The 26,779-nt window shown below is 42.6% G+C and overlaps 1 protein-coding gene across 1 annotated transcript in view; it reads left to right on the top strand.

Annotated features, from left to right (window-relative positions):
- CCDC88B (coiled-coil domain containing 88B) overlaps positions 1–26,779 on the top strand; it is a 105,862-nt gene that overhangs the window by 20,163 nt on the left and 58,920 nt on the right. Inside the window, exon 2 of the mRNA XM_063438644.1 lies at positions 14,197–14,318. Within this exon, the coding sequence (XP_063294714.1) occupies positions 14,197–14,318 (122 nt within the window). The remainder of the gene's footprint in view (positions 1–14,196; positions 14,319–26,779) is intronic.

Raw genomic sequence — 26,779 nt, 5'->3', positions numbered from 1 at the left:
CATGCGCATTAGGTCTCCCCTGCCAGTGGCCGCGCATGAGCAGTCGGTCTCACCTGCCGGCTGTCGTTGGCGGGGGAGGAGCGTGGGCGGACCCAGAACCCCCACCGAGGGACATCGTCGGTGGTCTCAGGTGAGTCCTTGAAGGGGTTCTAACCCCTTCAGTAACATGGGATGGGGGAGAGGGAGGGAGAGGGGACCTGCAGTGCCAGGAAAACAGATTGTTTTCCTGGCACTGGAGTGTCCCTTGAATGTTTGGATGCATTTTAGGCAGCCATGACCCAGGAAGGATCTCTAACAGCCATCTAAGGAGTGGCCCGTGAAGTTATCACTAGGCTGTAATGTAAACACAGCATTTTCTCTAAAACAAGCAGGGTTTACAGCAAAAAGCCTGAAGGTAATGATTCTACTCACCAGAACAAATCCAATAAGCTGTAGTTGTTCTGGTGACTATAGTGTCCCTTTAATGATTGTCTTTGACCCTACAATTAAATTGATGATCATTAGAACCTGTTTTTTTTTTTCTAATTGTTTAATGCTGCGTCCGACTATAATCTTATATAATCCCGGACTTTGTGCAAGTGTACCTTGAAAAATTGAAGGCAAAGGGTGGTTACAAAATATTGACTAGATTTAGACTTTTCTTCTGATCACTCACTTTGCATTCTGTTAAAGGAACACTATAGTGTTAGGAATATAAATGTGCTATAGTGCCCTAATCACCAGATCAATTATCTCAGCCAATCCAATGCTTTGAGTCTAGTGCACATGCGCGCAGGGCCGGTGCAAGGATTTTTGCCTCCCTAGGCAAAAACAATGTTGCTGCCCCATTTGCTTAATCCACTTATGCAGACTGACACACATGCTGACTCACGCAGACACACACTGATTCATGCAGACTGACACACACACACGGAACCATCCAGACTGACACACACGCACTGACCCATGCAGACTGACTCACGCACACACACTGACCCATGCAAACTCACACACGCACACACACTGACCCAAGCAGATCAACACACACTGACTTATGTAAGCTGATACACACTGACCCAAGCAGGCTGACACACACTGACCCATACAGACACACATAAAGACATACACACTGACCCATACACACTCACTGACCCATGCAGAAACACACAATGATACATGCAGACACACATGCACACTGACCTATGAAAACACACACACTGAACCATACAGACACACACATAAACACACACACTGACCCATGCATACACACACATAAACACACATACTGACCCATGCATACACACATGCAAACACTGACCCATGTAGAAACACACTGACCCATACAGACACACACACTGACCTATGCATACAGACACAAACACTGACTCATGCATAGACAGATAGAAACACTGACCCATGCAGACACACACTGACCCATACAGACACACTTACACACTGACCCATGCAGACTAACAGACTGACACACACACACTGACCCAAGCATACTCACATACACAAACAAACTTACCAAGGCTTGAGTTATCTCTTATTTTTTAGGTTCCACCAAAAGATTCTAAACTGAAATGTGGGGATCCTTGATAGCCATATGTATAAACATCAATTCTTTGTTTATGACCATCCTTAAAATAATCACTAGAATCCACAATGATAACACGTCCACCCTTATTAGAAACACATATGGTTACATCTGATATATTCTTAATGTTGAAATTAATCTTTTGAGGAAAACAGTATTGGACATTGTAAAATGAGGCTGACAGACACACTGACCTATACAAACACAGACATACACGCATACTGACCAATACAGACACACACACACAATGACAAATCAGGACACATACTGACTCAAGCAGCCTGGGAAACATTCTCTAAAGCACACATTGTGAGGTCCCTTCTTACCTTCATGGCATATCTAATATCATATACCTAAACAGCAGTAAAGCCACTGCCAGTAACACCAGCGCCCACCCTTAACAATCGCCCTAGGCGGCCCCCTAATTGGTCTATAGGAAGCAAGGTCCCTGCATGCGCTGCAAAACATTGTGCTGCGACAATCTGACTGAAGTAGTGGAGTTTTGTTTCACTATTTTGCAGAAACACCTCTGGTGACTGTCATACTGATAGACACTAGAGTCAGGTTTACGCCACAAAGAAAACATTGCTGTTTTTGCAGAACGGCGAGGTTTTCAGCTGCAGGGTTAAAACAGGGGCATGTGGCTCCCAGGCCATTTTGTTGACATGAGGTGGTGTGGGTGCCTATAGTGTTCCTTTAATTGATACATTTTAGCTATTACCATATCTATTTTTGAAAGTATTCTTGCTTTACCACATTTTTTCACACCTGCCTAAAACATTTGCGCAGTACTGTATGTACACGATGAGTACATGATGAGTACATGATGTGTCACATACATGGCCATCATAGATCTTAGGACCAGAGCTTTCATTTAGCATTATGCCCTCCTCATTATTGATGTGAGAATGTTCTGCAGAATACAATATCATTGCTTGGGTTGTTCTGGGGAAGTTTTTGATAAGATAAATTATATCTAAATGTTCAAACTGAGGGATGTGTGCAGCAGCTAAGAGGAATTGCAACATGTTGTTCACCACTGTAACCAAAACAGGGAAATAGAATTTCAGAAGCAACTTGTTTATTAAAGACACAAGTTCAGGCATGAAGTTTAACGCTTTAGATATGTCCAGTTCCCTCACGTTTATTACATAATGCAGTTTGTATTTCAAATATGTTGGAGGTGTTTTCAGGTTCAAAAATCATTTTATATGAGAAAGTTACTATAAATTTACTGCTTTCATATATATCTTTTGGAATAAAAGAAAACTATTGTTATGTATTGTTTTGCCAGCAATTTGGTTTTATTTGTAATATGAGATGTAGGCTATTTAAGGATGACTTATTGTGACAAAAGAAAATCTTACATTCTAGAAAATAAAATATAAGGTTTCGGGGGCAGGGCCTGACCCACGACCGAGTAAGAAGCTGGCTGACCTGAGTTCCTTGCTGCAACGTCAAACTAAGCATATATAGCCAGGGTCACTCACTAAAGTGACAATTCAAGGTGAACTCAAAGTGAATTTCAAATTTAAGACTGGAGTAACTGAATGTAAAACACAGTTGAATTCGAGAATTTTTTCAGTTCACCTGTGTTGACCGTAAACTTGAAATTCCATTACCTGTGAGTCATTTGTTTAAAACTATTGATGCACTGGCACTCCAGTGGCCATCTATCAGGCAACTTTTGTGGGTGGACACATTTCTCCTGGACTTTGAAGACTTTTGAGTCAGATTCTGGACTCAAACAACGTGCTTCCAAAAAACCCTGGGTCACCTACCTACTCTTGAGAATTTGAGCTGCCGAGTTCTCGCTACTACTTATCTAGGCCATGATCCTTTTGGATCAGACCTCCTTGACACAGTCCACACGCTTGGAGTGTCCTCTGGCGCATACCAGGACTCTTCTCGAAATGAGAGTTGGGTGCTGTTTCGGCTCAAATAAGTGACTGTGGCCGATGTAGCAAGTTACTTCTGGCTTATTCCTGTTTGAGAGTTTCTAAGGGGAATTTACCTTTTTATATGAGTGAGTTCCCGAAGGTTGGGGTTGTAAGAAATATTAGTTAATTTCTCATATCATTTTATAAGATGTATTATCATTATTGCTGACTTGTTAAACTACTTTTTGCTTTGTATGCTAAAATGTAATGTACGTCATAGATATACTGAGTGTGGCAAAACTTGGACAATGACATTTTTCCTTTTAGGATGTCTGACAATGTGATACTATGCTTAGTATACAATTGTATAGGATGATCTAATATGATTGAGTGTGACAAGACCTATACAATTCTATAGGAAATACGACATTTCAGGATGTCTGGCCCAGGATATACATTGCAGACATATTCAAAGAAGGTCTTATCTTACCAGTCAGAATAACATGTGATATTTAAGGAAGTAATCAATCTTATATTCTGTATGGCATATCTCATGACTCAAGTAACTTAATTTGCATAAATACTCATTACACAGTAAAGCATTTGAGAACTTGTCATGCACCTTTCGTGTCTGTCTGTTATTTGCTGAACAAGTTTCTCCCGTCAATTGATGTGGTGACCGAGAGATTCAGAATTGAGGGAATTGAGTCCAAGACAGCAATAACCCTTTCAGCTTGGTGTCAGAAGTGGGATCAGCAAACAGCAAAGCCATTGGGTAAGTAGCCTTTTTGTGTCTTAATTGACACTGATTGTCTATGATTCCCTTTGGTTTAGTAAGACTGTATCCAGTAGGAAAGGTGTAAGGACTCTAGTTATATTGAGACCATGAGAGGTCTCCGGTTTATATTGAGACTATAAGAGGTCTCCGGTTTATTAGACATTTGGTCTAAATATATAGGGTTCTTGGTAACCCAGGTTAGTATCTAAGATAGATACAGGGTATCTCAGGTAGATACAGGTTTTTGAGACCATAAGAGGTCTCCGGTTTATTAAGACTATAGGTGTTCTGAGGAGCACGGTTTCTAGATCTATAAGTATAACCCAAACTTCTCTTTCTCCCGGTCACCTTTGTTTGTCTTAAGTGTTCTTTGTGGGTGATTGTTTGTCTATATTGGGGACACACTTTGGTAAGTTAGTAGTGTCCCCACTCTGAGTATGGGAAATGTGAGTTCAGGTCCTGAGTGACCAATATGTGTACATGTATATGTGTGTGTATGTATATATGTATGTATGTATATATGTGTGTATAGATGTGTATATATATATGTGTATATATAAGATAGCAGTACTTTTAAACAAATGGAGGTTTTTAAAATACATAGGGATTAAGGAGAGAACGCAGGTAACTTGTTTTTCTTTGGTTTTTATGATATATTGGGGCTGATGTGTGTTGTAGTCTTTGCTGCTGCCCAGTAGTGATGGGAGTGAGCGCAGGACTTATCTTTCTGCAAGATAGCAGTGCTGTATATTAGAAAAGAACTGACTCACAGGTTGTACCTGATAGACCTACTTAAATCTTTTTGCTTTATTCTTTCTGTTGCATAGAAGTATAAGTTTTATTGTAAGTTATTTCACATGGGATCTGTGTGCCTGGTATGATTGTTGCTTTAAAAATACCATAAGCCCACTACACTTTCTATGAGAGTGGGATAAGTGTAAATGTGTTAAATTGTTTAAATGATGAGCTCAGTATATTTTATACTGAGACAAAAAAAAAAAAGAGACACTTCATTAGTATTTGAAAGTTAATTCCCCATATGGGATTAATTGTATAGAACACCAATCAGCACATCTTCCCTGCCCTGTGTGTTTGTTGCAAAGGATCCATACTAAATATGATTTTTGTTTGAAAATAACAGAGTAACGTTTAAATTTTCAGCGGTCCAACACATGCTTTATTTTGTGCAGTAAGCTAACCTTTTTATTGCTACAGATGCCTTAGATGATCCAGTACAATAACTACTGCTTGTGTCTTCTATGTCTCACATTATGTGTTATTTTAAATTGTGGTATATAGCCTGGATCAGAAATCATTGACAAAGGTTTCTACCTGTTGTACTAAGGCTCTTGGAGACTGACCGGTCTAAGGTTTGCCATGCCTTTTAAACATGGTATAGAATAAATTTTTTAAGTCTCTGAGAGTTCTGAAAGATTCTGGTGAAACCATGTCTGTGTAATCTGATCCAGATGTTTGTTCACTTTCTATAAGATTTAAGTTGAGGCAGAAGCATCTCAGATTAGTTAATGGAAGTTTTATACAAATAGTTGAGTTATGAGCGCGCTATATAAATGGATCCTTTCTTTATATACAATACTATAGTAGAATAAAGTAATGAATTTAATTAAGAAAATGTATACATAAGAATCCCTAAAATGAATCTAATATAATATTGGTATACCATAAAAATATGTTGTGATTACAGCTGTTAACGGTTTATTCTGTGTAAATGGTGATTGTGATAATGTGTGAAGTGTGAAGTTTAACTGGAAAGTGGTTTAATTTATATGTTGCTGTATTGTTTTAAAATTATATGTGAATCAGTTTGTTACAGTCTAGTGATACTGATAAGAATGCCAGCTAAATAACCTAGCAAATAACTGTTTTACTAGCTGTTGAATACTAGCGTTTTGGCTGAGGATAGTTGGAGTTGTGGTCTGATATAGCTATATGGGATTGGAGATTTTGAGATGTTAGTTTAAGATTGCTTTTATATTGTGTCTATCCGTGTTTCCTAGGAGGGAGACAGAGTGTGTAGTTGCGTGCCCATAAATGTGATTTCTGTATTGGCATATCTGCTGGGTACCGATTATGTGTTTCTACAAAGATACTGTTATATGGTTTGAAATTAATTGTTGTTTATGAGCTTAGTACTTCAGCAGGATGTGCTAAAATGTAGAATGAGGTGGAAGTTGAAATGTTGAGATTATGGAAGAATAAGCAGTCTATATTCACTGTTTTGGCATATAAGCAAGATGCGAAGGAAGAGATTGGTAATATGATTTGTGTTGGAAGGATGAGGCAGGTTTAATGTCTGGAGATGATATGGATCTCCTTAAAATACAGTCATGCCTTGGTAATATGTTGCCACAGTATTCTTTGCTTGTGAAATAATTGATTTCAGACTGGGCCAATTTGGGTGGCTAAGATTTTCTTACCAAGGTTATAGAAAAGGAAAATGCAGGTTGTTTTGACTTAAGAAGGTTTTTAGGAAGTAAGGTTGCTTATTATGCTCAGGGATTGCAACACTGTCCACCTACACAGGCTGAGAGCGAACATGGGATGGAGCACATAACGCCCGTGGATGGGGTGGTCAAAGAGGGGCAAGGGGATGGAGACAGGGAAATCAGGGTTATAGTGGCAGGGGTAACCAAGGAGGAATAGACAGGAACACTTGTTTTAACTGTGGCCAGTATGGCCACTGGAGGAATGAGTGTCCACACCCCAGGAAACCCCAGATACCCCAACAACCCCACAATTCTCAAAATATGCCCGGTAGATAAGAATAACACCAGACCCACTCCCAACACCACTGGCCAGCATATCGCTTAGTTCAGGACTTTAGAGCCCTGAATGGTATAATTGTGCCCATTGCACCCATTGTCCCTGATGTGACATCCCTCATTACAGCCATTTCACATGATGCCACTTGCTTCACTGTTATTGATTTAAGTAATGCATTTTTTCTATACCTATTGATCAAGAGACACAGCTACTTATGGTTTTTATTTTAATTTTTGAAGGCTGTCAGTTTACCTGGACACGCTTACCCAAGGCTATGTGGATTCCCCAGCTGTTTATTCGTTGGTACTCCAACATACTCTAAAAAAACATGGACCCCGGTCTTGGTTCCGTCCTTTTGCAAAATGATGATTTGTTATTATGTAGCCCTAGCTATGAGGCAAGCACTGTGGATACTGTCAGCAACTGTGGGTCACAAGGTTGTTAAACACAAAATGCAATTGTGTAAATCAAAGGTTTATTACTTAGGTTTTGTTCTGGCTTCAGGCACCAGACAATTGAGTCCAAAACGTATTGAGGTCATTCAGGGGATTCCTACACCCACTACTCGGAAGGAGTTGCTCACCTTCCTCGGCATGATTAATTACTGCTGCCAATGGATCCTTGAATGCTCCCATTATGACTCAATCCTAAGGCAGGCTGTACGTTCTGACAGCCCTGAAAATGTCTGTTGGTCACCAGACATGATAGCTGCATATATTGCCCTCAAGGTTGCTATTGTACAAGCCCCGGCTTTAGGACTACCTGTCTATTGTAAATCATTTTATTTGTATGCTCAGGACAAACTGTAAAACCATGGCCGCGGTCTGTGCATAAGAGCAAGGAGGCGGTATGCATCCCATAGCATTCTTTTCCAAAGTAGCTTGAGCACAGGGTATGCCGGTTGTCTCAGAGCATTGACAGCATGTGCAATGGCTGTTGAAACTGCTACTACTATCACACTAGGGCATCCTACAATACTTCATGCCAGTCACCAGGTCACTCAGCTGATAACAAATCTCACCACACAACACATGACAGCCCAGCGCTTAAGTGGTTATGAGATTCTTTTTCTTAATACCCAGAATCTGTCTATTGTCTATAGTCTTGTTAATTCTGGTCCTGTTTGTTTTGCATGCTATTCTCATTTCTGCTTCTGACTCTGTCTATACCATCTAAGCCTCATAATTAGTGATGACATTTCCAGAGGAAATGCCTTGGCTGACAAAGTGGCAAAAGGAAGTTGCAGCCATAATGTTTAGATTAAACAAGGTTTAGAGACAGATCAGAATGATCTGTTCTCTAAAGAGGGGAGAATAGGCATAATTGAAGCAAACAGTCTTTTGTAAGATAGTGTGAACCATGTATGAGAACACATCCTAATATTCCACACAAATCACAGCACGGACATTTGCCCCCTCCAGCTGCTCTTTTTACACACTTACAGATTGATTTTATTCATGTATCCAAAATTGGTAAGAATACTTACTGGTCATAGTTGATCAGTTTAGTAGATGGCATGATGGCCTTTGTGACATCTAGGGAAGATGCTAGGACTGTAGTGAAGATTATTGTTGCTGAAATTATTCCCAGGTATGGCGGCTCTCTGCAGTATTGGCTCTCATAATGGCTCGGTTTTTGCCAGTAAGGTTACCAAGGAACTTGCTAAATTCTTGCAAGTTACCTGGAAGTTTCATATACCTTATCATCCACAGTGTACAGGGGTAGTTGAAAGGATGAATAGGACTATTAAGGAAAAGCCCAGAATTTACCCAGGAACATGGGTAAATTGGACTAGATATCTACCAGCTATTTTAGCTGATATAAGAATGAATCCCCATAAAGTGACTAAATTATCTCCATTTGAGATTTTGATGGGATGACCTTTTTCCCATACCCTGAGCCAGGGAACCGCTTGTTATAATGTCTGGGGATTTACAGCTAATACAAGAATATGTACAGGAATTGTTGATAAAACTGAATGGTATGTATGACAAAGTTTCTTCGTAGTTTTCCCTTACCTTCACAGGAAGCTACTCATCCATACCAGCCCGGTGACAAGGTGTATATCCGTCAGCTGAACAGGACCAAGAAAGGAGGATACTTTTGGACCACCTGCTACTGTGATTGCTGTAACCAGAACCGCTGTCCTCACAGATTCCGATGACATCTGGATTCACGCATCCCGAGTGAAGCTGTGTCCAAAGAGGGGAGCCAAGGAAGACAACACCACTCCTCGCTCGGAAACAGAAGAAGTTCCCCTTAGCGAAGCATCATGGCTTTCACACCATATCGTAGATTGAGAGGATCATACGTACCTGAGACCAAGATTATGTTTTGCGCTATGCTTTCTGGAGTTGTTATACTCCCTCTGATATTGTTCCTTGAATGCCATTATGAGTACAAGTCAATGAGAAGTTTGAAACCTGTTTGTTTCTGGAGAAAAGGACTCTGACACGATGAACAATTCTTCAATACCCCCAGCCCAATTAGGCCTTAGCCCCTCATCTAGCTTTCGTCACACACGCTCCCTCAAGAACTTTTCTCCACCACCTTTCTATCAGCATGTAATATGCAATCATTCATTCACTGAAAGCATTTGGATGAATTGGACAAATAGTAACCCTTATAAGTACCAGTTACCCATATGGAATGTGTCCATAGCTAATGAAACTGATGCATTATGTTTGTTTGAAGGTTCACGGAATATTGTTAGATTTTATAACGCAGAAATGTGCATAGTTAAGGTTGCTAATTACACTAATATCTGTGTCACATTATTTAATAGAAGTTCTGATGGTAAGAAGAAAAACAGGTTTTGGGATACATATTATAAGAAAATTAATAAGGTTGCATATCAATATAAACAGACAGGCCTTATTACTTTTAATAATGATTATATAATTGGTACCATTAATTGGAGAAGGGGACAAATGTTAGTTATTATGAATGACACACACACACCTATTCCATCCACATGTATTAATACAACTGCCTTCCTACAAGCTGTACATGTGTCATTAAAAATCACTACTCCTTTTTGTAACATTATGTAACACAGCAAACAAAAGGCAGAAAACGGAATGGTATGACACACAGGGGGTGCTGGAACCACTATGGGTATACTAAATAGTATAGATATGGAGACCCTCAAGAATAAGTTAAACATGGCCAGCATGCATATAGGGACTGGTTTCCATGCTACTGCAAACTGGGCTCCAACTGTTGTTAAATCACAGGTTACAGGATTGGATTTAGATAAATCAATGTATAATTATTTAGATAATTTAACTGTTGCAACTATGAAATTCACAACAGGTCTAAGTAATTGGAGTACTTGTGCCATCAGGTATTTATGGATGTAACAACAAAGATTGGCATTAGAAAACACACTAATGATTCCTAAGATTAGATGAATGCTTAACCTCACAGATAATGAATGGTTACTTCTAAAACCCCAATCCACTAAATGCAATGGATAGTTAACTGGTAATGTCTCACATTTTTCATGCTTTTGCTATTTTACATTATATCATGCATCATCAAAGGATGTTAAATTAGCTTGTCAATTTAACACATTACCAGTACCAGTTTATGATCTCTTTGCCATGAATTTAACCTGGTGGGCACCCACATACACAGGGGACGATATTTTTCCCAAAGATAACATACACAGGTAGCCACACATATCCTAAAAGGAGAACTCCTTAAGGTGAGTTCACACATTTAGAATGATTTAGCCCAGCATTGGTACAATGCTTTACTGGTTGATCCCCTACTGGATCCCAGATAATGAAATCATTATTCTATCCTCTTGTTATTGTAGCCCTGATTTTATTGTGTATGAATTTTTATAACTGCCACCTTATTTGTACATTGAGGAAGAGAATACAGAAATTAATTCATAATGCAGAACAGAAACAATTGGAAATTCTCCTCTCTGCCACTGGAGGGTATCAACCCATCTTTAAAACTGGGCCTTAGGAATTACCACATGGGAATCGAGGTGAAGAAATTAATTAAAGTCCCGCAGGGAGTGACTAGCACCCCTGAAAATACCATGTGGAGGTTTCTCTGTCCTGGTAAGATTTTTATCAATAACATGAGCAAATTTTATTTTTGCTCAAAGAGGGGAAATGTAAGAAATATTAGTTAATTTCTCATATCATTTTATAAGATGTATTATCATTATTGCTGACTTGTTAAACTACTTTTTGCTTTGTATGCTAAAATGTAATGTACGTCATAGATATACTGAGTGTGGCAAAACTTGGACAATGACATTTTTCCTTTTAGGATGTCTGACAATGTGATACTATGCTTAGTATACAATTGTATAGGATGATCTAATATGATTGAGTGTGACAAGACCTATACAATTCTATAGGAAATACGACATTTCAGGATGTCTGGCCCAGGATATACATTGCAGACATATTCAAAGAAGGTCTTATCTTACCAGTCAGAATAACATGTGATATTTAAGGAAGTAATCAATCTTATATTCTGTATGGCATATCTCATGACTCAAGTAACTTAATTTGCATAAATACTCATTACACAGTAAAGCATTTGAGAACTTGTCATGCACCTTTCGTGTCTGTCTGTTATTTGCTGAACAAGTTTCTCCCGTCAATTGATGTGGTGACCGAGAGATTCAGAATTGAGGGAATTGAGTCCAAGACAGCAATAACCCTTTCAGGGGTGGGCTGAGAAATTCTTAATTGTGGCGGAGGACGCATATGTTCTCCATTTTGCTCAAGGCAGTAGCCTTGAGAACTCAGGGACCACTGCATGGGCTGTAACAGGCCAGGAGTCCTGAGCCTCCGCATTGGTGTAGGGAGATTGGGACACATCGATATTAAACAGTGCCTCCACATAAATCAACATAAACTGATGTATACCTGCCTAGAGCTGGGACAAGTAGGACTCAGAAAATGAAGATAAGTAAAAAAAAAAAAACCTCACTTGGTAGAACAATAATGGTGATTCAACATCCACTGGTGAGAGTTCCACTTCAAGATAATACATCACCCTATAATCGCCCACCCAGTCCAGCATGCCCACCCTAACTGTGTGGCAGTCTGACTGGAGGTAATGAGGTAATTGTTGCTGCTTATTTGCAAGAGTAAATGCTCTCCATCCTTCCACAGTGTTGTCCTGCTTCCTCTCTCTCTTTACAACAAATATTTCTTGAAATATTTGTTGTAAACGTCTGGCTATTGAAATACCTTCTCTATTGGAACAAGCCATAAATATAAATATTTTTTAAATATATACAGGGAGTGCAGAATTATTAGGCAAATTAGTATTTTGACCACATCATCCTCTTTATGCATGTTGTCTTACTCCATATGTATAGGCTCGAAAGCCAACTACCAATTAAGCATATTAGGTGATGTGCATCTCTGTAATGAGAAGGGGTGTGGTCTAATGACATCACACCCTATATCAGATGTGCATAATTATTAGGCAACTTCCTTTCCATTGGCAAAATGGGTCAAAAGAAGGACTTGACAGGCTCAGAAAAGTCAAAAATAGTGAGATATCTTGCAGAGGGATGCAGCACTCTTAAAACTGCAAAGCTTCTGAAGCGTGATCATCGAACAATCAAGCGTTTCATTCAAAATAGTCAACAGGGTCTCAAGAAGCGTGTGGAGAAACCAAGGCGCAAAATAACTGCCCATGAACTGAGAAAAGTCAAGCGTGCAGCTGCCAAGATGCCACTTGCCACCAGTTTGGCCATATTTCAGAGCTGCAACATCACTGGAGTGCCCAAAAGCACAAGGTGTGCAATACTCAGAGACATGGCCAAGGTAAGAAAGGCTGAAAGACGACCACCACTGAACAAGACACACAAGATAATACGTCAAGACTGGGCCAAGAAATATCTCAAGACTTTTTCTAAGGTTTTATGGACTGATGAAATGAGAGTGAGTCTTGATGGGCCAGATGGATGGATTGGTAAAGGGCAGAGAGCTCCAGTCCGACTCAGACGCCAGCAAGGTGGAGGTGGAGTACTGGTTTGGGCTGGTATCATCAAAGATGAGCTTGTGGGGCCTTTTCGGGTTGAGGATGGAGTCAAGCTCAACTCCTAGTCCTACTGCCAGTTTCTGGAAGACACCTTCTTCAAGCAGTGGTACAGGAAGAAGTCTGTATCCTTCAAGAAAAACATGATTTTCATGCAGGACAATGCTCCATCACACGCGTCCAAGTACTCCACAGCGTGGCTGGCAAGAAAGGGTATAAAAGAAGAAAATCTAATGACATGGCCTCCTTGTTCACCTGATCTGAACCCCACTGAGAACCTGTGGTCCATCATCAAATGTGAGATTTACAAGGAGGGAAAACAGTACACCTCTCTGAACAGTGTCTGGGAGGCTGTGGTTGCTGCTGCACGCAATGTTGATGGTGAACAGATCAAAACACTGACAGAATCCATGGATGGCAGGCTTTTGAGTGTCCTTGCAAAGAAAGGTGGCTATATTGGTCACTGATTTGTTTTTGTTATGTTTTTGAATGTCAGAAATGTATATTTGTGAATGTTGAGATGTTATATTGGTTTCACTGGTAAAAATAAATAATTGAAATGGGTATATATTTGTTTTTTGTTAAGTTGCCTAATAATTATGCACAGTAATAGTCACCTGCACACACAGATATCCCCCTAAAATAGCTATAACTAAAAACAAACTAAAAACTACTTCCAAAAATATTCAGCTTTGATATTAATGAGTTTTTTGGGTTCATTGAGAACATGGTTGTTGTTCAATAATAAAATTAATCCTCAAAAATACAACTTGCCTAATAATTCTGCACTCCCTGTATATATATATATATATATATATATATATATATATATAATTACATTTTTTTCACAGTCAAATCTTTTCTTTTTACTTATTTCTTTACTATACAGAACCAATAAATCAGTATCCTGGGATTTAAAGCATCATTTACCAATATTTTTTGTTTAGACAGTGCCAATATATTCCACTTTGCTGTGTTAGTATCTGGCAATCTTGCCAAAATTTGCACACCTCGGCAAGCTAATTGTTCTCTCAGTAAATGTGCTGCTATTCTAAGTAGACTCATGTCATCTCCATTTTCTTAATTTTCATGCTGCACCTTTTTATTTTTTTACTTTACTTTACTTTTTACTTTTCATTCTGCGTCCACAGATACAGACCTTTGAACATGGCCAGGGCTCAGATTATGGGACTTTCACCCCATCCAAGGACCGTCACAGAGAATTCATGCAATTGATTGGAGGTTCTACTCTGCACTACATCATGAATTTAATGTAAGTTGTGATCAAAGTGCCTATAAAAATACTAGAGACCATGTCTGGAATGATTATGTATATGAGAATTTAAATGGACTGTAAATATACTGTGTATATATATATGTGAGATATATATATATATATATATATATATATATATATATATTTATTTATGTTGAGCCATACATTTTGGAAAAACTGTGGATTTCCTTGTAGTTATAGAACCTACCATGAACCTTTAAAGGGACACTATAGTCACCTGAACAACTTTAGCTTAATGAAGCAGTTTTGGTGTATAGAACATGCCCCTGCAGCCTCACTGCTCAATCCTCTGCCATTTAGGAGTTAAATCCCTTTGTTTATGAACCCTAGTCACACCTCCCTGCATGTGACTTGCACAGCCTTCCATAAACACTTCCTGTAAAGAGAGCCCTATTTAGGCTTTCTTTATTGCAAGTTCTGTTTAATTAAGATTTTCTTATCCCCTGCTATGTTAATAGCTTGCTAGACCCTGCAAGAGCCTCCTGTATGTGATTAAAGTTCAATTTAGAGATTGAGATACAATTATTTAAGGTAAATTACATCTGTTTGAAAGTGAAACCAGTTGTTTTTTTCATGCAGGCTCTGTCAATAGCCAGGGGAGGTGTGGCTAGGGCTGCATAAACAGAAACAAAGTGATTTAACTCCTAAATGACAGTGAATTGAGCAGTGAAATTGCAGGGGAATGATCTATACACTAAAACTGCTTTATTTAGCTAAAGTAATTTAGGTGACTATAGTGTTCCTTTAAGGTTTCTTCAGGCTACATTGAAACCGTATCTGGTGCATGAGAATATGTAAAAAATGTATATATGTGTAATAAGAAATAGAGCAGCATCCATATAGGATGTGCTATAAAACATACATCATATACATATATTTAAAGGACACTATTGTCACCAGAACAACTACAGCTTAATGTAGTTGTTCTGGTCAATAAAATCATTCCCTTCAGGCATTTTCATGTCAATACTGCCTTTTCAGAGTAAAGGCAGTATTTACATTGCCCCATAGGGACACCTCTAAGTGACCACTCCCCAGATAGCCACTGGAGGTGTGTCCTGGGGCAGTGCTTAACAGTGTGCATGGAGATGCTGAAATTTCTTCATAGAGATGCATTGATTCAATGCATCTCTATAAGGAGGTGCTGATTGGTCAAGCTGGCGTTTGGCCCTGCCCCTCCAGTTTCCTTGCTGATTTCAGCCAATCCAATGCTTTCTTTATGGGAAAGCATTGGTGTGGCTGAAATCATAAATTCTAAGGATGTCAGCAAGGAGGCAGATCGGGGGCAGGGACAGCGCCAGCGCACTTGGGCTGCGCAGGAAAAAAGGTACGTTTTATTACCGATTATGGGGGTTAAGGGGGGGGGGGGGCAGTACTGCATGAATGGGAGAGAGATGATTAACTTCAAATAATGATTAAAATAGATAATTAACTTCAATTTGTACATTACACATACATAAGATTCACACATATATGTACATACATCAAGCATATATTACATCAACATATACAAAGAATAGACATATTAAATACACTGATATGCCTCACAAAATATGCACATATTATATTTTATAAATACTGGTAACATGCATTAAAGCTGCATATGCATTATTGACAGTGTACAAAAAAAAGACATCACGTGCAGACTGTTTTTTCTAGGAATTATCTATCCAGTGTGCATATGTGAATAGAATTCTAGGTTTATTTATACCCACAATTGGTAATTTATATGAGCACTTGGACATACATTTAGATATGTCGGCAACCTCCAATTAAAGGAACACTCCAAGCACCATGATGACTATAGCGTGCTGTAGTGGTTTTGGTGTCAGGAGTGCCCTGCATTCTAAGTAGTCAAACCATTATAAAGTCGTTCTTACCTTGAGTCTGCTCCCACCTCCATTATTTCAGCCAGAGAGCCATAAGCCATCTGTCAGACCCGAGCCCTGCACTGCTGGCTTATCTCAGAGGTTCCCAAACTGTGTGCCGCATTGCAGACGGGCACACAGGTGAGCCGCAAGATATTTTCCCGATGCTATGATGATAGCATCGGAAACTGTGCCTCCCTCTCCCCGGTCGGCTCTGCAGGACCGGAGGGGAGATCAGAGATCTCCTTCAGCGGCCTGCTAGCAGTGTAAAGCTGGCAGCTGCCAGGGGAGGAAGAGAGAGAGGACCCAGGAGAGCTCTATCCTACAGCCGGGTTCTCCTCTCGCGAGCTCGGAGCATTGCGTGGTTACCACGGCAATGCTCCAAATCTTGCGAGAGTGAACCCCATACACATACACATTACCCACATACACACACACTGCCCCCATACACACAATTACCCCCATACACACACACACACACACTGCCACCCCATACACACACACACTGCCCCCCATACACACACATACTGCCCCCATACACACACACTGCCCCTCCATACACACAAACTTACTCCTCACACACACTGTTACCACTCTTACAACCTCCCCCCCACACACACACACTGCCCCCACACTGTACCCCTCATGCACAAGCTGCCCCACATACACAATGCACCCCTCATAGGCACACTGCAACCCTCACACACACACTGCACTTTCCCATACACACACTGCTCCCCCTCCCCCCCACACACACACACTGCACCCCTCACAGGCACACTGCACCCCTCACAAGCACACACACACTGCACTTCCCCATACACACACATACTGCCCCCCCAAACACACTGCCCCCCACACTGAGCCCCTCATGCACAAGCTGCCCCACATACACACACACACACAATGCATCATGTAAAGGTCTAAGCAAGTTTATGAACCTTTCCAACTTAAAATTATTTTGTGTCAGGATTAGTAGATTGTCATGGCTACCACTTGATTCAATTGGACAATAAGACAATAAGATTTAAAAAAAATAATAATTTCCACAACCCTTTTGTCAGATCCACCATGTTTTCCTGGACACATATAGTTACATAGTTACATAGCTGAAAAGAGACTTGCGTCCATCAAGTTCAGCCTTCCTCACATATGTTTTTGCTGTTGATCCAAAAAAAGGCAAAAAACCCAGTCTGCAGCACTTCCAATATTGCAACAAACTAGGAAAAAAATCCTTCTTGACCCCAAAATAGCAGTCAGATGTCTCCTTGGATCAAGCAGCTATCACCCCACTAATTATAAATGATATCCCTGTATGTTGTGTTTTTGCAATTATTTATCCAATTGCAGTTTAAACATCTGTTTGAACTCTGCAAAAAACACCTCTTCAGGCAGAGAATTACATATCCCTATTGCTCTTACTGTAAAAAAAACCCTTTCTTTGCCTTAGATGAAATCGCCTTTCTTCCGGCCTAAATGTGTGACCTCGTGTCCTTTGTATAGCCCGGTTTATGAACAGATTTTCAGATAATGGTTTGTACTGGCCCCGAATATATTTTTATAATATTATCATATCTTCTCTCAGGCGTCTCGTTTTTCAAACTAAAGAGATTTACATTTTTTAACCTTTCTTCGTAACTAAAATGCTCCACTCCTTTTATTAATTTTGTAGCTCGTCTTTGCACTTTTTCTAGTGCCATGATATCTTTCTTTAGAACAGGTGCCCAAAATTGCACAGCATATTCAAGGTGTGGTCTTACCAGCAATTTATAAAGAGGCAAAATAATATTTTCATCCCGAGAATTTAGGCCCCTATTTATACATGACAAAACCTTACTGCCCTTAGCAACTGCAGATTGACATTGCATATTGCTGCCTAATTTGTTGTCTATAACAATTCCCAAATCCTTCTTGTGTGTGATTATCCCTAATTCACTACCATTTAGGGTGTAAGTTTCTTGTGCATTCTTGATCCTGACGTTCATGAATAGATATTCTTGACCCCAAAGTTCATAACTTTACATTTCTCTAAAAAAATTTAATCGTTAAATTTCATCTGCCATTTCAGTGCCCAGTCCCTCACTCTATCCAAATCCCTCTGCAGCAAAGCAATATCCTGCTCACATTTTATTACTTTACAAAGTTTTGTACCATCTGCAAACACTGATACATGGCTTTCAATGCCTATTTCAAGATCATTTATAAATATGCTGAATAGAAGTGGTCCCAAAACAGAACCCTGAGGGACACCACTTACCACTTTTGTCCAGCCTGAAAATGTACCGTTAATAACAACTCGTTGTACTCTATCGTAAAGCCAATGTTCTACCCAAGAACAAGAATATTCATATAGACCAATTTCTTTTAGTTCGAAGACTAACCTATTGTGAGGAACCGTATCAAATGCCTTGGCAAATTCCAAGTAGATCACATCCACTGCAACACCCATATCTATATTTCTACTTACTTCTTCGTAGAATGCAATTAGGTTAGTTTGACATGACCTATGTTTCATAAAACCATGCTGATTATTGCAAATAACAAACTTCTTCCCAATGAATTCATGAATCACTGCTCAATGTTGATTGTTGTATGTAGAATTCACATGCTTTAGAATTCCTCAATTATTTAAGGGACACTCTAAATATCAAAAACACTAAATCTTAATTTATTGGTTTTGGTGCATTGAGAGTATGTTTCTAGTAGCTGTCAAATTAGCAGCCATTGATGGCACTTATTACATACAAAATACAAAACAGAAGGTCAGCGCTAATTAACACTGGGAAACTAGGTAGGCAGCGGCCCCAGCAATACCCTTTGAAAAGAACAAGAAAAACAGGAGAAAAGGGAATGGCTGCGCCACAGGTAAAATCTAATAGTACAACTGTATCTAGCACAAAAGCAGAAATAGGCCTAGTGCAAAAGTCTCACAGTATAAATTCTTATAATCCAAAGATGAAAAGTCAGTGCTTGATACTCTCCTCACTTGACCATAGATAAAATAGAAGACAAAATACAGGGATAGGTGATAGTGTAGCTTGTTAAATACAGTCTTTTATAAAAGGAAAAGGTAACGATGGGACACTCACATTTGAAAGAGCTCTAGCAGTATAGGCGTACAGCGGTATGACCCGAACTTTAAAGGATAGATGGCAACTGTCAACCACGTCCACACCACGATAATATAAAAGACAGGAGACAGGGGCAGGTGATAGTGCAGGTTGTAAAATTCAATCAGATAAAAGTATAAAATAGCGAAGGAACACTTACATTTAGAAGAGCTATAACCAGCTCTCGCAGTATGGGGCGTACAGCGGTATAATGCCCGCTTTAAAGAATATGCAGCAAATGTCCACCACGTCCACACACTCAGGAAGTAATAAAAAAGACAACAGATAGTGATCTCAATAAAATAGGATAATCTCTAATAAAAGGAAGTAAAATTATACTTACAAGCAGGGCCGGACTGGCCCACCGGGATACCGGGAAATTTCCCGGTGGGCTGTGGGCACCTGGGGCCGGTGTGACCAGCGGCCGCATGGAGAGCTGTGCTGGCGGCCGCAGGGGAAGCTCTTCTTGCGGCCGCAGGGGGAGCAGGCTGTTCTGTCTCTGCTCTCCCTCCCTCACGCGCTAGAAAGAGACCGGGGCCGGAATATGACGTCATATTCCGGCCCCGGTCTCATTAAGCTGCACGCGAGGGAGGGAGAGCAGAGACAGAACAGCCTGCTCCCCCTGCGGCCGCAAGAAGAGCTTCCCCCGCGGCCGCCACCACAGCTCTCCCCCCACCCATGCAGATGTAAGGCAAAAGAGTAGCACGATGCCTGAGTATGTTCAGATACTTTGGTATTTGGTCTTCTGACAAAAAAGGAATTGCTAGGAAGTTTTTTTTTTTTTTTTTAAGCAAGGGAAATAAGCGGCCTACCAAATCTCCTGTTCAATCAATAGGTGAAAACGATAATTGATGGCAAAGGGACAGCCAAGAGACAGATGGAATAAAAAAAGTAGGAGCAATTAAAAAAAAAATATATATATATACTTCCAAGAAGAAGTCCAGATAGTTTTGATTTCAGTTATTGCCTGATTTTACCCTTGCCTGCCTGTGAGTGTCATTGAGTGTCAAGTGTAACTGTCCTAGCAAGGTAGGTACAGAGTAACCTAAACCTCAGTAAAACTTCAAGGTAAAACCTACCTTGCTATGACAGTTTTACTTTGAGTAGGAGATAAATAGCCAAGGTCATTGAACCTAGTCTGAGACTGGGTATGTCACTTCTGTGCCTAGTCAGTCACTTTGATTTGGAAATAGATATATCCTGTTTAATGCATTAATACTAGTGTGATACTGATGGTTAGGTTACTGCTGTGCAGTGGCAGTGCAACTTATACTAAGCTTTATTCACTGATTTTGAGTTTGACAAGTCTTTTTTGTTAACTGTAGATGTAGAAAGAAAATACATTTCTTGTGTTATTCAGTTAAAAACAAAAGTGTTATTTATGACTTTTTTATATATATATACTGATTGTTGTAAACATAATTTGATATCAAAACCACCTTCAGGTAGTGACAAGGCATTTAATGCAAATTAACTTTTGTTACTACAGTAGTAAAAACAGATTGTGTCAGTATGTGTGTTTTTGGAAGTTGGCTTGCACAGTTCTCTACTTTCAAAGATTTGGGCTCCTAAAAAGACAGATCAATGCTGAAAATCGGATTATGAGTTCTAAAATATGGCACCAAACAGCCCCAAACTGAAACTGGTGGTGGATATTTATTCATAGTTTGATAACTGTTTTTCAATTTGTTTAGTCAGAATCATTGAAAAACTAGGTTTTATATGGCTGTGTTAAAAAATCTCCAGGTTGATTATGTTGCTCTTCTTCTTTAAAGTTGTCAACTAACTATAAGTCATTGTTTAGAAAATGGTCTAGCATGGGCAGCAAGCCCTTCTCCAGGAATGTATATACATATCGATTCACTTGGTGGTTTTGACTTCTCAAAAAGTGTTTAAATAAAAGTAAGCTATAAAAAGTTGCTTACATTTTTTCTCAAGTCAGGTGCATGACACCTTCCTATGGTCTTACAAGGGACCATGGCTCAATTTTATTAGTACCTTTGTCTACTAGTATCATGGAAAATGAACTCGAAATGCTATTTACTAGCTTGTGTGCATGTGCCATGATGCTTGGACAGCCTACAGGAGCAAAAATAGGGTACAACCGAAATTGCAAAAACAGTGGGTATTTAGCAGAGCGAGTTGCCCATTTAAAAAAAATAAAAAAAATTGTGAGGGAATACTATAATAAGTGGGAAAAGGCATAATATCTCATTAATCATACAACTCCCACAAACAGGCTATCTCTGTGTTATGCTCAGCTCTCCATACTACATGAGTATCTCTGTACTGTATGGGGAGGAGTTAATTTCTGGGGGAATCTTAAAACTTATGACGTCATATTCCGGCCCCGGTCTCATTAAGCTGCACGGGAGGGAGGGAGAGCAGAGACAGAACACAGCACAGCTATCCCCCCACCCACAGGTACCAAAAAGTATGTATGTCAGTGGGAGTGTGTGTGTCATGCTGTGTGTGTCTGTCTGTCATGGTGTGTCTGTCATGGTGTGTGTCTGTCTGTGTCATGCTGTGTGTCTGTCTGTGTCATGCTGTGTGTCTGTCTGTGTCATGGTGTGTGTGTGTGTGTGTCATGCTGTGTGTGTCTGTCTGTGTCGTGTGTGTGTCTGTGTCACAGTGTGTCTGTATCATGGTGTGTGTGTGTCTGTCTGTGTCACGGTGTGTGTGTGTCTGTCTGTGTCATGGTCTGTTTCATGGTGTGTCTGTCATGGTGTGTGTGTGTCTGTCGTGGTGTGTGTGTGTGCAGTCGTGGTGTCGGTGTGTGGTTTTAAAAATAGTGTTTTACTCACCTTTATTTTTTTCCAACGTCGTGCTGGTCTCTGCCTCTATGACTGAGATCATCAAGCTTGATGATCTCAGCCAATCTGCACTGACACAGGAAGCGCCTCTAGTGACCGTCTGAGTGTCTGTCACTAGAGGTGTCACTAGGAAGCAATGTAAACACTGCCTTTTCTCTGAAAAGTCAGTGTTTACATTCAAAAGCCTGCAGGGACAGGCTATAGACACCAGAACCACTACATTAAGCTGTGTGTGTGTGCGCCTGCTAGTGAGTGAGCTTGTGTTTTTATGCCAATGAGCTTATGTATATTAGTGAAATTGTTTGTCTATGAGGCTGTGTATCAATAAGTGTCAGTGAGATTGTCTGTCTGCATGTGAGTATGCTTACTGTATAATTAAATGTTTTACTCTGAAAGGACCAATACTTTATATTGGAAAAAGCAATATATATATATATAAAACTCAATCATCTGGGGTGGCAAGACATAGCCCTACATATTACATGCGACAATATATGGCGCAATGACTTATGGGGCTGGCATAGATTTTTTTTTCCATGGCTGCTTTGTATCCCCAGTCCGGCCCTGCTTACAAGGATAGAGCAGGCTGACTGTTATCCTCACCTTTGGATTACTTGAAGTACAAAACTTAAAATTCCAGGGAAAGTTCATATAACAAAGGAGATTGGCACAAAAAGGTGACCAAAAAACCTTTAATAAGTTAAAATACACAATATTAAATGTCCATAACGCGTTTCACCTTTACAGGCTTTTTCAAATGGAATTCCGGTGCATCAAATTGGTCCGGTGCATCAAAACGTTTATAATATATTGAACTTACACGCTCCACCTACCTACTGCATGTAATTTTTGTTTTAGAATTTGGAGTGGGTTTAGAGGATACCACACAGGTGTTAGAGTGTGCTACACTACTGGGATTTTGCACATATCATTTTTGTTCTAATTGACGGCACTTACTCTAAAAGACTTTTGAAAATTTGTGGTCTTTACAGTTGATGTTGCCATATAGGGCTCGAGTCCTGCAGGAACGCGTGGGAACGGCGTTCCTGCACTTTTTCCACAGCAGGTTACTAGTCCTGCAGGACCCAGGGCTGGCACAAGCGGCTGCGAGAGCAGGGGGAGCACAAATCCGAATCCCCTGCCTCTGACTGGGGACTCGGATTTCTAAACTCACCTCTCCCCCTGCAGTTAGTGGAGTCGTCCAGCCTCTCCTGATGATGTCAGTAGGAGGGGGCGTGACTTTCTCTGCTCTTCTCACAGGACCGCTGTTCTATCAAAAAACCCTACCCCGTGAAAATTCCCTACCCTCGTCACTTCCGGTGACGCGGCCGCACCGGAAGTGACCCTCATCCAATGGAGGAGGAGGGTGTGCGCCGCCGCGCAAGCGCACACCAACTAGGTAGGGATTTTTCACGGGGTAGGGGAAATGAATGCAACAGTGCGCACGCGCGGCAAAGTACTCCCGTCGGAGGTACAGCGCGCGTGCGCACGAGTTGCAAGGGAGCGCTTCACAAACCGCGCATACGCCGTATAGGGGTAGGGAAATTTGATGGCTATTAGCCCTGTGAAATCTCCCTACCCCTATACTGCGCATGCGCGGACTCATCATCAGATTAAAGCCTCTCCCTGCTCCAACACTCTCAGCCATCCAAGATTGAGGGTGAAGTATGGTGGGACGGTGGGTGTTTATGTGCATTATATTGGGGGGTCTGTGCAGACCCCCAATTCTGCACAGACCCCCCAATTCTGCGCAGACCCCCCCAATATAATGCTCATAAACACCCACCGTCCCACCATACTTCACCCTCAATCTTGGATGGCTGAGAGTGCTGGGAGCAGGGAGAGGCTTTAATCCGACGATCAGAGTTTGCGCATTCGCAGTATAGGGGTAGGGAGATCTCACAGGGCTAATAGCCATCAAAATTCCCTACCCCTATACTGCGCACGCGCGAACTCTGATCGTCGGATTAAAGCCTCTCTCCCTTGCCACTAGTGCGCACGCGCGCTGTACCTCCGACGGGAGTACTTTGCCGCGCGTGCGCACTGTGGCGTTAATTTCCCCTACCCCGTGAAAAATCCCTACCTAGCCTAGTTGTTGTGCGCCTGCGCGGCGGCGCACACCCTCCTCCTCCATTGGATGAGGGTCACTTCTGGTGCGGCTGCGTCACCGGAAGTGACGAGGGTAGGGAATTTTCACGGGGTAGGGTTTTTTGATAGAACACCGCTGGGGAGCAGAGGAAGCCACGCCCCCTCCTCCTGACATAATCAGGAGAGGCTGGACGACTCCACTGACTGCAGGGGGAGAGGTGAGTTTAGAAATCCGAGTCCCCAGTCAGAGGCAGGGGATTCGGATTTGTGCTCCACTGACTGCAGGCTGCAGGTTCCAGATCCTGTCCCACCCCTCCTGGCCCAAGGTAAGCCTCAGGGAGGGGGGAAGGCACTTTAGTTTTTTTTTTGTATCCCTTTCCTCAGTCCCTGTCCCCCTCCCCAGTCCCTGTCCCCCTAGTTAAGGCCCTGCCCCCCCTCCTCAGTCCCTGTCCCCCCTCCTTAGTCCCTGTCTCCCTCCTTAGTCCTTTTCCCCAGTCCATGCCCCCCTCCTCAAGCCCTATCCCCTTACTCAGTCCCTGTCCCCCTATTTAAGGCCCTGTCCCCCCTCCTCAGTCCCTGTCCCCCTATTTAAGGCCCTGTCCCCCCTCCTCAGTTCCTGCCCCCCTCCTCAGTTCCTGCCCCCCTCCTCAGTCCCTGTCCCCCTATTTAAGGCCCTGTCCCCCTCCTCAGTTCCTGCCCCCCTCCTCAGTCCCTGTCCCCCTATTTAAGGCCCTGTCCCCCTGCTCAGTCCCTGTCCCCCTATTTAAGGCCCTGTACCCCCTCCTCAGTCCCTGTCCCCCTATTTAAGGCCCTGTCCCCCCTCCTCAGTTCCTGCCCCCCTCCTCAGTCCCTGTCCCCCTATTTAAGGCCCTGTCCCCCTCCTCAGTCCCTGTCTCCCTCCTTAGTCCTTTTCCCCAGTCCATGCCCCCCTCCTCAAGCCCTATCCCCTTACTCAGTCCCTGTCCCCCCTCCTCAGTCCCTGTCTCCCTCCTTAGTCAATTTCCCCAGTCCATGCCCCCCTCCTCAAGCCCTAGCCCCTTACTCAGTCCCTGTCCCCCTCCCCAGTCCCTGTCCCCCTATTTAAGGCCCTGTCCCCCCTCCTCAGGCCCTGTCCCCCCTCCTCAGTTCCTGCCCCCCTCCTCAGTCCCTGTCCCCCTATTTAAGGCCCTGTCCCCCCTCCTCAGTCCCTGTCCCCCTATTTAAGGCCCTGTCCCCCCTCCTTAGTCCCTGTTTCCCTCCTTAGTCCTTTTCCCCAGTCCATGCCCCCCTCCTCAAGCCCTATCCCCTTACTCAGTCCCTGTCCCCCCTCCTCAGTCCCTGTCTCCCTCCTTAGTCAATTTCCCCAGTCCATGCCCCCCTCCTCAAGCCCTAGCCCCTTACTCAGTCCCTGTCCCCCTCCCCAGTCCCTGTCCCCCTATTTAAGGCCCTGTCCCCCCTCCTCAGTCCCTGTCCCCCTATTTAAGGCCCTGTCCCCCCTCCTCAGTTCCTGCCCCCCTCCTCAGTCCCTGTCCCCCTATTTAAGGCCCTGTCCCCCCTCCTCAGTCCCTGTCCCCCTATTTAAGGCCCTGTCCCCCCTCCTTAGTCCCTGTTTCCCTCCTTAGTCCTTTTCCCCAGTCCATGCCCCCCTCCTCAAGCCCTATCCCCTTACTCAGTCCCTGTCCCCTTCCCCAGTCCCTGTCCCCCTATTTAAGGCCCTGTCCCCCCTCCTCAGTCCCTGTCCCCCTATTTAAGGCCCTGCCCCCCTCCTCAGTTCCTGCCCCCCTCCTCAGTCCCTGTCCCCCTATTTAAGGCCCTGTCCCCCTCCTCAGTTCCTGCCCCCCTCCTCAGTCCCTGTCCCCCTATTTAAGGCCCTGTCCCCCTCCTCAGTCCCTGTCCCCCTATTTAAGGCCCTGTCCCCCTATTTAAGGCCCTGTCCCCCCTCCTCAGTCCCTGTCCCCCTATTTAAGGCCCTGTCCCCCCTCCTCGGTTCCTGCCCCCCTCCTCAGTCCCTGTCCCCCTATTTAAGGCCCTGTCCCCCTCCTCAGTCCCTGTCTCCCTCCTTAGTCCTTTTCCCCAGTCCATGCCCCCCTCCTCAAGCCCTATCCCCTTACTCAGTCCCTGTCCCCCTCCCCAGTCCCTGTCCCCCCTCCTCAGTCCCTGTCTCCCTCCTTAGTCCTTTTCCCCAGTCCATGCCCCCCTCCTCAAGCCCTATCCCCTTACTCAGTCCCTGTCCCCCTCCCCAGTCCCTGTCCCCCTATTTAAGGCCCTGTCCCCCCTCCTCAGTCCCTGTCCCCCTATTTAAGGCCCTGTCCCCCCTCCTCAGTCCCTGTCCCCCTATTTAAGGCCCTGTCCCCCCTCCTCAGTCCCTGTCTCCCTCCTTAGTCCTTTTCCCCAGTCCATGCCCCCCTCCTCAAGCCCTATCCCCTTACTCAGTCCCTGTCCCCCTCCTCAGGCCTGTCCCATTCCTGAGTCCCTGTCCCCCTATTTAAGGCCCTGTCCCCCCTCCTCAGTTCCTGCCCCCCTCCTCGGTCCCTGTCCCCCTATTTAAGGCCCTGTCCCCCCTCCTCAGTTCCTGCCCC

Source organism: Pelobates fuscus, chromosome 12 (genome assembly GCF_036172605.1).
Source record: "Pelobates fuscus isolate aPelFus1 chromosome 12, aPelFus1.pri, whole genome shotgun sequence".
NCBI lineage: Eukaryota > Metazoa > Chordata > Amphibia > Anura > Pelobatidae > Pelobates > Pelobates fuscus.
The sequence above is the reverse complement of the archived record's forward strand: the minus strand, read 5'-3'. Positions and strand labels throughout refer to the sequence as shown.